The sequence below is a fragment of the Lactuca saligna genome, chromosome 5 (genome assembly GCF_052625555.1).
Source record: "Lactuca saligna cultivar CGN05327 chromosome 5, ASM5262555v1, whole genome shotgun sequence".
In the NCBI taxonomy this organism is placed as follows: Eukaryota; Viridiplantae; Streptophyta; class Magnoliopsida; order Asterales; family Asteraceae; genus Lactuca; species Lactuca saligna.
The window spans coordinates 232,884,943-232,898,071 of record NC_136421.1 but is presented as its reverse complement, the minus strand read 5'-3'; the positions used below and the strand labels follow the sequence as shown (position 1 = coordinate 232,898,071).

General features: G+C 32.5%; 2 protein-coding genes across 2 annotated transcripts; one reads left to right on the top strand and one right to left on the bottom strand.

The window, feature by feature from the left end:
* Positions 1-1,498: 1,498 nt before the first annotated feature.
* On the bottom strand, positions 1,499-4,052 carry LOC145046197 (uncharacterized). The gene is made up of 5 exons (XM_078994496.1): positions 3,620-4,052; positions 2,469-2,601; positions 2,119-2,345; positions 1,853-2,026; positions 1,499-1,758 (listed from the first exon to the last, which is right to left on the bottom strand). The coding sequence occupies exons 1-5, from the start codon at positions 3,818-3,820 to the stop codon at positions 1,672-1,674; spliced, it is 822 nt and encodes a 273-aa protein (XP_078850622.1). The 5' UTR covers positions 3,821-4,052; the 3' UTR covers positions 1,499-1,671.
* A 5,079-nt stretch (positions 4,053-9,131) lies between these two features.
* LOC145047040 (cytochrome P450 CYP749A22-like) lies at positions 9,132-11,392 on the top strand. The gene is made up of 5 exons (XM_078995286.1): positions 9,132-9,461; positions 9,556-9,779; positions 10,069-10,304; positions 10,372-10,747; positions 10,843-11,392. The coding sequence occupies exons 1-5, from the start codon at positions 9,182-9,184 to the stop codon at positions 11,269-11,271; spliced, it is 1,545 nt and encodes a 514-aa protein (XP_078851412.1). The 5' UTR covers positions 9,132-9,181; the 3' UTR covers positions 11,272-11,392.
* The last annotated feature ends 1,737 nt before the right edge of the window (positions 11,393-13,129 follow it).

Sequence of the window (13,129 nt, the reverse complement as noted above, 5' to 3'; positions counted from 1 at the left end):
ATCTTCTTCGTCCCTCTACATAGAGAAAACTAGTTTCAACAAACTCATATTAAACAACCTTAGATTAACAAACTTAAATTATCTGAGGGATATTGACATACATTTTGAAACATAATCTTTTGCACTTAACATATGGTAAGAAGGTAGTAGCAGGTAGCAAGGAGATGATTCCAATTCAGGACACACGAATATTAAACAAATTTTAGATTAAGAGAACATAGAAGCCTATAGCAGATTTCAGTACAATACAAATCTGTGGAATCAAATATAAGCATGTAGCATGGAGATGATTCCAATTGATAATTACAAATATAAATAACCTCGACAGAATCAGATTAAGCAAAAATAACAAATTTCATCTTCACAAGTTAAACAAAGTTTAGTACAATACATATCATATTTCAGCTTCACAGTAAGTTGCATACATAAATCACTCAAACCATATTTCAAATTCAAGTGTTAAAGAGAGGATTGGAGAGGTTAGGAAGGTGAGAGCCAGAGGAACACTGTTCTAACTAAGTTAGAAGGTGAAGGGGTAGTGCTTTATATTTATTTTTATATTTACATATTTAATAAAATATATAACATTTAATAAAAAAATATTAAATATCTGATAATATGTATTTCATCGGTGTGGGTCAATTCATGCTCAGTTTTTAAACCATTAGGGCGGTTCAATTTTAGCTGGTTGGTGGATAGTGTGAAAACCGAACCCGAACCCAAACCCAAATCAATATTTTAAAATCCAAACCCAAAACCAATGATTTGAGTTCGGTTGTGGTTTTATTGGTTTTCGATTTCGTTTTTGATCAATTGGTTTTCGTTCTAGTCAGGACCAACTACTCAAAAAATTAAAACCATAAAGACCATTTTCATCAACAAAAAGAGTTATCTTAGGAAACCATAAAGACCATTTATGTAATTTGACTATTAAAAAAAAGTGAGAATGAGAATGAATCTTCTACAAATCAATAGTAAATTAAACCCTACAAATTATTATGCAACATGAAGCAAGATAATGTGTTGGTAATGTCATCTAGACTGTTTATACACTTCATTTAATCACGCTCTAACATTAGAATTTATTGCTTGAAGATAATAAACCTTTTTTTTTTTTTATGTATCGTACCTTGAGGATTCAAGCAAGCAAGATCTTCTAGACATTTTCAACATTTTCTTATAGAAAAAACCTTGGTTTTCTAATTTTTCAATAAACCAGCAACATTATTATGTAACAAAAAACACACACACACACACAACTACTATTATACTTGTCAACAAAATTTAAACATACAGAAGGCTTTCCAATATTAAAAAAAAAAAAAAAAAAAAAAAAAAAAAAAAACCCATTAAAATATGAACTCAGCTCATTTTGGGATTCAAATCAAGGGTCTGTCCTGTATTTAATCTAATCCAAAATAATTTACGAAAGAAAGCTTTTGTTACTTTAAATTAAAACACAAAGCAAAATGAAAAAGAAACAAAGTGACATTCTGAATATTAAACTGTGGTCTTACCCTTTAATTTAAATTAACCAACCACCAAACATGATTCATATTTTTTTGTAGACATTTGCCTGATATTATCAGGTAAATGTTCATCTTTTAGACAGACAGACAGACAAACAAACAATATTTATAATCTCTTAAAACAACTTAAACTCTTTATTTATTAAAAGATATCAGGATGAAATCGTCCAGGAATCGAATTGCTTCCCTGAGCTTGCCTCAAATGCATTGTCAAAGCATAGTTATTCACCTACAACAACATCCATCAATTAAACTATTATTTTCTTATTTTCTAAAAAAATAATTAAAGATATTCAAGCAATAGAAAAGTGCAAAATTGTAACCTCAAGTGTCCTGATTTGCTGTTGATATTGGGTCAACAACTGCTTCAACTGCTGCACTTCTTGGCTCCTCTCATCATACTCTTTCTGGCGTTCATGCTGAATGGCTACAGCACGTTTCAGTATTGCATTATCCCTCAAAAGAACTTCAATCTGCTCCTTGAACACCAAATTCTCCTGAAACATAAACACACCCAAATAAGACACTTGCAAACCAAAATTACAGAATTACCCTCTCATTTTCTTTGGGAAGGGAGAAAAAGGCTTGCCTTGTGAAGGGTATCTGCTGCTTCACCAGCAACACGTTCGCTTATGGATTTCTCCAGAGTCTCAAGTACTCTCATAGCACGAAGCCTAGCATCATCAATGCTTATAGCACTTGTCATTTCTGTCACAAACAACTCAACCCATTCTGCACCACTTTTAGGGATGTTGTTATTGTTAGGTGATGAATTGTTCTCCAAAGAAGCAACACCTTCACTTTCAGTAGAAGAACCTGTGGTTTTAACTTTTAATTAACAAATGAATCTTGTTTATTAAATAAAACAAAAAAGAAAGCTCATGAAAGTTTGAGCATCCAAAACTCTAGTTATTTGGCAATGGAAATGAAAAGAATTACCTTTTTCAGTTATTGCATTTGATTGAATGGGTAAACCTGAGATCCCATCCACATATCCAAGACAGAGTTCATTGAGACTCTTGATGGCAGAATCTAAATCATTTCCACTTCTTTCTAGTGCTTTCTCCAGCAGCTGAAAATAAAGTTGATTCTTTTCAAATGAGATTTATACACCATAACATAGAATAAAATTAATGTGATTTGAAGTTTGAACAACACTAGACATGACAATTCACAGATATTACAAAGTGTATTTAGTGATGCAATCGCAAAAAACCTTATTTTGGTGTTCGTGTATGTTGATGTTCTACCATCAATTTAAGCAAAGTGGATTTGATTAAACATTATAACCATCATCTATGCATCTCAAATACCACCATGAACAAATGATACTATAGATCTACAACTAGATTATATATATATATATATATATATATATATATATATATATATATATATATATATATATATATATATATATATATATATATATAGAGAGAGAGAGAGAGAGAGAGAGAGAGCATTTTGTAAATGGGAAAATCTATTTTATAACAAATCTATGTTTTAGATTGAAAAATCTACATCAAACTATTGTATTGTTTTAAGCCCAAACCTAATTATCAGTAACCATGTGTATAAATATAAATGGACTTACAACTTACAGTTCAGTGATTGAATCCCTTTACATTTGTATATAGACACAATTTGTGTGTCCAATATGTATGTGTATTAGAACAGTTAACAAAAGAGAAATGTTTGTCAATTGTAGGTAAATAGCAAATTCTTATATAGGCATCAGTTGCAGAATCAGAACTGTAAAGTTATAGCAACAGATGATACACATGGCACATGCACCAAATGATTGACATTGCAGATGCATTAGATAGTGTGTATACTTATATCTTAAATCTAATTAATCACCAGACCACACGCATCCACATACTACCATCATTTGATTTTGATTCTACGATAAATTTGCTTGATCCATATTAACTTTAACATTTCAATCGATCTTTCTATTAGCTTATAGCAAATCATTTGAATTGCATCAAGCCATACATATAAGCAAACAATTATATTCAGACCTGAGAAATTAGAAACGCACAACTACGCAGATACACATGTGATTTAGAGAGATGAAACAAGCATACCTTCTTATCCATACTAGGGAAAAACGATCGGAGCTTATCTACGAGTGATGGTGACGGCGGCGAGTTAGTGAACGGTGAAAAGCGAACCGGAGAAGTCGAGGTATAACAGCGAAGTTTCTTGGAAGCGGGAGGAGATGCAGAATTCGGCGACGTTGGTAGTTCTTCAAAGAAAGATCTCTTCCCACACACAATCGCAGACATTGTTTGTCAAAATCAATTGAATTCAAACAAACACCGTTCTGCTGGTCCGGAAAACTAGAAATCGATTCGATCCGATAAGCGGCCTTTCAGAAACGTCTGCTCATACGTACAAAACAAAATTTGAGTTAATTAGGGTTAGGGTTTTGGGTGCTTGTGACTTGTGAGGGAGGAGATGAGATGATGGAAATAATTTTTTGGTTTCTTTGTGGAGGGGGAAGGGGGTGGTATATGAGTACATGGTGAAAGCTTTTAAAATTGTACTTTTGACGAAATCACATGTTGGGTCCCTATATTTTGGGTTTTTTACTTTATTACAAAAAGTTTGAAATTATTGAAGCACTAAAGTGTGTATAGATTTCTTAATGGGAAAATTCATCAAATGACCACAAAAGGAGGTGTGGTTGAAGGAAATGATTAAGAAAATGCAACTTTTATAAAATGATCATGATTTTCACAAAGAAGGTCTCTGCGGAACTCGTTCAGCTCTGAGGAATTGGACACATGGGAAAAAAGACAAAAAAACACGTAAGATGGTATGGTTCCACAGAGCACGTCTTTGCGAAAATGATGAATGCACTGCATAAATGGTGAATGATCTACGAAAATGGTAGCTGAATGCACTAAATAACGTCTGACATTTCCATAGAGGGCAATGAGAATCCGCAAAGTAACCATCTTCTATGGATCTGTTCTTTAAACACATGCATCTGAGAAATTGTTCTTTGCATAACCATGGCCTAAAAATGATTTTGGTAAGTGTTTTCTTGTTAATTTATCGAGGTTTTACCATTTCGCACATAACATTTATTCAATATAACACATTAAACTATAATAGTATGTTTCTAAGACAATTTATTTGCAACCCACCCTCTTCGAATCCGCAGCACCCTTTTCAATTTTGTTAATTTTGTTTTTACAAATATACCCTGCGACATCACTTCCTCAAAGCTTTTCCGATTCCTCAAAACTGAACGTGGTCATTTTATGAAAGTTGTTAATTTATCGAGGTTTTACCATTTCCGCAAAGACCCTCTATGCGGAAATCATCGTCATTTTATGAAAGTTGCATTTTCTTGGTCATTTTCTTCAACCACACCTCCTTTTGTGGTCATTTGATGAATTTCCCCTTTCTTAATTTTTATCTCAGTGTTTAAATATGAATTTCTTAATATTTTCCATTTAAGTGTGCTTTGAACTTATAGGCTATTAGTTTTTTATATTTTATTTTCAATGTATATAGAAAACTTTGGCTTTTGTTTGGTTTTGGATCGAGTGGATATAGTTGTCAGATTTGGTTTACCTTCATTATAGTTTGGTTAGAACATGATAAAATAACCCTACCGACTTGAATGAGATGTATAATTATTTATTTTCTAGTGTAAATAACCATCGATTTATAATAACGTTATATGTATAAAAAAGGAATTATGGGGATGTTTCAAATTTGATCCAACCATAACATAATAAAATCTTGAAAACTAAGGGTGCAACCCCCGATTAGGCTAAATCGAACAATCTAGATATGAATGAGACAATCATATATAGGAAGATTAGACAATGACATGTACAACTTGATATGAACGAATCAATTACCAAGAATAGTGAATGGATTATGACATATGGGTCAAGACCATGTTTTAGGTACAAACACTCTCATTCTTTTCTCGCCATCATATGTCGTCATTAATTATATTCATAAAAGCATGACACATGCAATATAACATTTAACATCACGAAATTTATTACGTAATGAGATGTTATTATTGTTTGGGAAATTAGGTAGAAGTTAAATGTAAATTCAAACACTTTATTATGTGAATCATGGACTGAAAATAAGAATATTTGGTGCTTTGGGCACTTTTATCATGAAAATCCAAGAGGCAAATATGCAAGGTTCATGAGAGCAGAGATTAAAGATTTGTGAATAAGACACTATTACATAGGAATGAGCGTTTAGATCGAATAGTTGAAGTGAAACTGGATCTAAATTAGGACTGAAAACCTATTAGTTCGGTTCCCAATTTTGTACATTAGGCTTATTCATTTATCGGGTATTTTGCTCTAGTTCTGCCTTTTTGGGTTTAATCGGTTCTAAAAATCGAAACCGACGATTGAAGAAGCACTTTCTAGTACTCCAATTGAAAAAAAATGTACACACATTCACGTGTGCCATCTGCGATCAAACAACACAACACACAAAAAAAAAAACAAAAAAAAAAAACTTCCATGAGTCATCCCTTCATTGTTGACATTTGTAGCCTCAAATGTCGATCCCTTCTCAATCCTCCATTATCGTTTCCATACATCACCCCCTCCCTTTAGTGCTTTTCCGACAAGTCTTCATCACTATGGAATTATTCAAGTAACAAAGATTCCCACTTTTCTAGGTCATGGATAACTGAGCTCCAAGTAAAGATTCTTAAGTAAACATCATTATGTTAATCTACTACTACTTTTTCAATGTGTAATTATGTTGTTTTACTATTTGAATATGTTATGTTGACATATAAAAAATACTTTTCTATTTTATTATATTAAATGTTGGAAATGGTGTCTAAGGTCATTAACTAGTTGATAATATTTCTAAATAATAATGAGATCATTTTGGGTTGGTCTCATAACACAGATAGCTAAAAGGAAATGGAGAAAATAAGTTATTACTTTATTAAGTAATTACTAAATTAATTTGGTAATTAATTAAAATGTTTTAATTAATTAAAGAGCTTGGATATTAATTAATCCAAGAGATTAATATCAATATTCCAGAAGCTCTGGAAGAGTTATATGGGACAATTTTAATATCCCGTGGATAGGGATAAGGCATTTCTGAATAAGATAATGATTAAACTTAAGAGTTTTAATCCTTTTAGAATTCAAATAACTACCTATAAATAGACTGTTAAGGGTCAACCTTAGAAGCTGATTTTTTCTTATAAAATTTTCCACCTCTCCTATCCTCTCTCCATAATTGAAATTCTAACCCCTCTCATAGGGTTAGTTGAATTTCATATAAACCTTAGCTTAGGGTTTCATCCTTTTTCCTTTTAGTGTTGTGGGCCTGACTACATTAAAGGAGTTTTATGTTGGGCTCTTCATCCATTGCAAGAGATGTCTATTACATGATCTAAGGATCATGAAGTAAGCGTTTTATCCTTTTCCTTATTCAATTCAAAAGTATATTGCTATAACTAGTAAAACTCAAGGTTCTAAAAAGCTCGCCATGGCGCATCACGACTTTAAGGCTTGTACCTGCCGCCAAGCTTTGCCAAAACGATGCCTTAACTCATATATATATATATAAAAATGAACAATAGTTAAAAATACATATAAAAATATTAATTATATAGAAAATTGATGCCTTTAATCATGCCTTACAAACACCGTGACTCGCCAAGGCTCGGAAAAACTTGAGGCTTGACATTGTCACCAAGTCACGCCTTACGTTATTTAGAACTTTGGTAAAACCTAGATTTTATAATGCGTGTGCACTTAGGTAAATTTGTTGATTATTCAGTTACCTTTAGATAGTGTACTTGATGCAATAAATCCCTAACAACGATACCAGATCCTTTAGATTTAGTTATTTGCACTATTGTAAAAATCGAAGTTGAAATTCTAGAAGTAGATCATTATGTGATGCATTTGTTCTCTATGCTACACGTAGTCGTATTTTCTCAGTTTTTTGAATTATTGGTATTTTTTTAAGGATAAACCTCTTGATTAAAATATTATTTAAAATTATTTAAATCTGAATATCCAAATAAGAGATTAATTTTGAATAATGTTAAATAAGGAATCATAATTTGAATATTAAATTAATTAAATTTTGAATATTATTCAAACAAGAATTTAAATTTTGAATATTTATCTTGAATTTTTATTAGCAACGACGAAGCATCAAACATATTGAAAACGTAACAACTATAGTAACCATAAAAAATTTCAATTTGCGCCACATATGACTGCTACAAAGTCTTCTAATAACTTATCAAACATCCGCTCTGATATCATGATAACATTGCCATATGATTATGATATAGAGAAATCACAACATAAAGGCTACAAAGAATAAAGTGGAGAAAAAATACTAACAAAACAAAACCCTAATGGGCTAAAGATTAAAAGCCCATAAACATATGAGTTAATAATATATAGGCTAACAACTTATTCTCTCTTCTTCTACGACAAGCAATCGATGTTAGATGCCATCACTAGAGCTCTACCATCGTCATTGCCATCGTCTTCATTTGTTTTTTCCACCTTAATCGTTTCATTCCAATCAAATTATGAGGGGATGCAAGTCATTACAGTTTAGTTCCAAATTCTTTAGGGTTTAAGTATTCTTTATATATTCATATGTAATTGTCTTTTATGTAATCAAAGCAATCTATTATCTATCGATATTTATTGTTTTGTTTCTTAGGCTAAAAGGAATGGGTGAAATTTCCTACGACGTATGCTTACTTGGAAACTACTTATGTGTGAGTTTGGAGGGGGAACACCACTCGCATGGTTGTGGTGTGAGCTTCTGTGAATGAGGCTACAATCCTTCACAAATGAGAGAGAAAACATCTTCTCTCTATCCTAACACCATTTCTCCTTGATAGTAACTTGAAGCTCGAATGATGTAACACACCTTTACATTGTGATGCATTCAGTTCACGTTAACAAAATGATAATTAGAACGCATTGTAGGTATCAACATTCATAACAAAATTGTTATGGAACGATTTGGGCATAAATTTATGTCCTTTTCTAGAGAGAAACATCCAGTTACAAATTAAAAAAATCGAAAATATTGTACTTCCTTCTCTTTCCGTTTACTCTCCATTTTTTATTTTTCTAAACCACCTTAAGAAGAAAACAAACCTGTTAGAATATTGATTCCATTTCTTGCTTCTCATCCCTACATTGATGAAAACAAATTTGTTAAATTACGGATTCTATTTTGTTTAAAGCAAACCAAAAAGAAAGAATCAGGTCCGATAAAAACTGATACATATTATAGTTTATAATATAATATACTTGGTGATATTCTGAGTCACATTTTGGTATTTTGGTGATAAATTTTAGAATAAATACCAAAAGAAAATACAAAAACGAGAAAACTAACCAAATACTTAACATGTCGTTGTAGTAATACTTAAGTACCAATCAAACACTTAAAATATTCAGCTATCCAACTGCTACTTAATAATTTGATCAGTTCCTTTCATGGTCAATTTAATGGTGCATCACCATGCACGCCATCACGAATAACAAAATGGTTTCCGTACAACTGTTTACACTCTTATATACGTTGTTCTTCATATCTCTGATCCTATACAACAGAACACAGAGTTGAAAATCTAGGTTGTTGATATGTGGTCAAATGTCGGAGCTCTGGTTCTTGTTTTCCTTAGCTCTGTAACCCTATACAGTCTCCTTAGGTTCTTCCACAAAATGTGGTGGCTTCCAAATCGCATAAAACGTGTAATGAGTTCCCAGGGTATAAGTGGACCCCCATATCGCTTCGTTCATGGTAACACTAAAGAAATTGCCCACATCAAAGATCAAGCAAAGACTTCGTTGTTCACTGGTATATCACATGATATATACCCGAGAATACAACCTCAGTTCGTTATATGGTTCCGGTTATACGGTTAGTATTCATTAAGTTAATGCATTTTTACTCATGCATGGACTTACTTGAACTGAATTTTTTTAATCATTAAACAGAGTTTGTTGTTTCGTAGGGAAAAATTTTCTTGACTGGTATGGTCCTCAACCCGAATTGGTCATCACCGACCCGGAGATAATCAAAGAAATTGGCAGCAATAGAAGCGTCTCTTTGGAAAGACCTGATCTCGGATCATTTCATAAGAAAATACTCGGGGATGGTCTTGTTACGTCTAAAGGGGAAAAATGGGCAAGGCAACGAAAATTGGCAAACCATGCTTTTAGTGCTGAAAGTTTAAAGGTATAAGATGTAAAGTGAGAAAAAAATAAAATAAAGGATTTGTAAAAAAAACGTAGACCCAAATATTAATAATAAAAAGTCTTTATAATTATTAGACGCTTATAAGGTACTACTTATAATGTTCGGATTAACCAATTAAACAAGCAACTTGCCAGTCTTGTTACTAGTTTTTTAAAGCCTAAAAACCATTTTTGAACAAAACGGTAAAACCTTGTCTAGTTTTCAAAACATTGGATTTTTGGAAAGAAAATATACAACTCTACATATTAACTAACATGCCTATATGTAGAACATGATCCCAACCATGGTTGAAAGCGTAGAGATGCTGCTACTTAGGTGGAAAAGTATGGCCGGCAGTGAGGTTGAAGTGAATGCCGAGTTCAGGATCTTGACAGCCGAAGTGATTTCAAAGACAGCATTCGGGACCAGTTACTTACAAGGAAAGGAAGTTTTTGAAATGCTCAAGGAAATGAGTACAATAGCAGGAAGAAACTACTACAATCCTCGTCTTATTCCGGGCCTCGGGTAAACATTTATGAATAACTTTTCATACATAACATAAGAAATACGTTCCAATCATGGTGTTTTGCAGTAAAATCCTCAAAAGCAGCGATGATTTGAGGTCGGATGAGCTTCAGAAAGACATTCAAGACCTAATTATCAAGACTATAAAGGAGCGAGAGAAAATCATGGCTGTAGATGCCGACACTTGGGGAACTGATTTTCTTGGACAACTTGTAAAGGCTAATCGCGATACTGATGAACGATACCAGCTTTCAACACAAGACATCATAGACGAATGTAAAACGTTTTATGTATCTGGGGATGGAACAACATCGCTCGTGCTCTCGTGGGCTGTTCTTCTTTTGTCAGTCCACAAAGAATGGCAAGAAAGAGCACGACAGGAGGTATTCGAGCTATTTGGAAGAGACAACCCGCGATCAGAAGGCATAGCAAAACTGAAAACGGTAATTTAATTAGCTTATATATTAACCTCATAATTAACTAATGATCACTTGTAAGTTACAAGTTGTAACTTTTTTCTAAATATCATGTCATACAGATTGGCATGATCATCAATGAGACACTACGGTTGTATCCTCCTGGATTGGCTATTATCAGAAAGAACAAAAGAGAAGTTAAATTGGGAAGTCTTACGATTCCTTCCAACTTAATTCTACATGTTCCTGTTTTAGCACTTCACCATGATCGTAAAATATGGGGAGAGGACGCTCATCTCTTTAAGCCCGATAGGTTTTCTGAAGGGATCAACAAAGCTACAAAGAACAACCCATCAGCATACATGCCTTTTGGCTTTGGGCCTCGAAATTGTGTAGGTTCCAACTTCGCTACCAATACAGCCAAGGTTGCGCTTGCAATGATCTTGCAGCGCTTTCGCTTTACTCCATCTCCGAATTATGTTCATGAGCCGGTTCATCTTCTGATGCTTATTCCAAAGAACGGTGTTCAAGTGATGCTTCATGCTCTTTAATGCACATGGATATTAATTTGTTTGTAATTTAATAACCTTGGATATTGCTTTTGTGTGATTGGTAATTACGAGTGGATGACGAGTGTTATATATTTTATGTTGATCACAATAAATACTTGTTATATTAGGGATTTTATTCGAGCCGGAACCGTACTGAACCGACCCAAACTTGAATAACCCGAAAACCGAATAAAGGTAATTGCATGAACCGAAAACCAAACCAATTAATCAATACGGATTCAGTTCGGTTCGGGTATTAATTAGTTCGGTTCGTGTATTACCTGAATAACATTTACAAGATAAATCCATATTAGAAACATACTTTTATACATCAACATAAAACATTCAAAAACTAACATAACATAATAAGACATTGAAAGAATAACATTTACATAGTAGATTAACATAATGAAAATTAATTTCTTACTTAACTTTTTTGAGTTGGAGCTCAATTTTCCGTGACTAGACAAAGTAGAAATTCATTGATCCTTAAAGACAATAGGAATGTAGATTTTTGAAAGTTTGAAACAAGAGGAGTGATCGATATAAGTGATTTAGAGTTTGGAAATAGATAAGAAGATTAGTCGATTTTGAAACAATGAGAACGAGCATAGTTTTTTGTTCTGTTATGAACGACGATGACAAAAATGTGAATCGCGCTATTTATTTCTATCTATCAGAGAAAATAGAGGAGGAATGCTTATTTATTTTTGACTTTCTTGAGTTGGAGCCCACCGTTATCTTTTTCTAAAAATTAAAACCGATAGAAAAAATATGTATCTAAACATGTTTTCTAATTTTCTAAAACTAAAAATAAAAAATGAAGAAGTTTTAATTAAACGTGTTTTTTAAATTTTCCAATAAAAAATGAAAACTAAAAAGAGAAAACGAAAAACAGAAAATGAAAATTGTTTTTTCATAACTAAACGCAACCTAAGTGTTTGGAATAGGCTTAGAGTCATTATTAATGTTTAACTGTTACTTGTATAGGGGTTTGGCCCAGTAGTTGCTAGGCTTTACAATTAAAAATATTAGTAGTTAGGATTCCAATGTAATCATTTTTGAAACATTCAAGTAATATAGAAGAGCTCTTTGTTACTATTTGTAGATGTAGGGCACGCCGACTTAACCACATTAAATGCTTGTGTCGTTTTTTTTTTCTTGTCATCTTGTGTAACATTAATTATTACCAATGGTATAATCTTTCCATTAACTCAATAAAAATAACAGTTGTAAGATGATTGTTTTGATCTAATAACCTTGATGGAGCACTTTGGTTCTTTTTATTTAAACTAAAAATAATTGAATCGGAACTGATCTCATATTCATATAATCGGTCCGGTTTTTCGATCCCTAATTTTGGTCATATTCGGTTTTCGATTCTTCCAGTTCCGAGTGATTTAGTAGGTTCCTGACCAAATTACATCCTTACTATTACATATCTTATGATTATTAGGATTATGAAGAAATTTTGATTTCATGAAGGGAGATTTTCCCATTTCAGACTTTAAGACTTTAAGATATATGTTGTTTTTGTAATTTAGTTGAGACTTGGTAACACACTTCTATTAATTTTGAAAGACAATTACAAATAAGGATAACTTATATTTAGTGTTTATATTTAGTGTCTGTGTAACCAATTATGAAAACAAATTTAAGAATTCAAGTATAAAACTAGTTAGATGTGAATGTTTTCGTAAAGATTTTAAAAGTTCATGTAACATCTTAGTTTCGGTCATTTTAAACCTTCAAGGACATACATGTTTTTACATTTGTCATGTCATATATATAATCAATGTTGTTAAAAGTCCCAATTAATTTCTAACTGATCCCTACACTAAACAACCAACTAGACGAC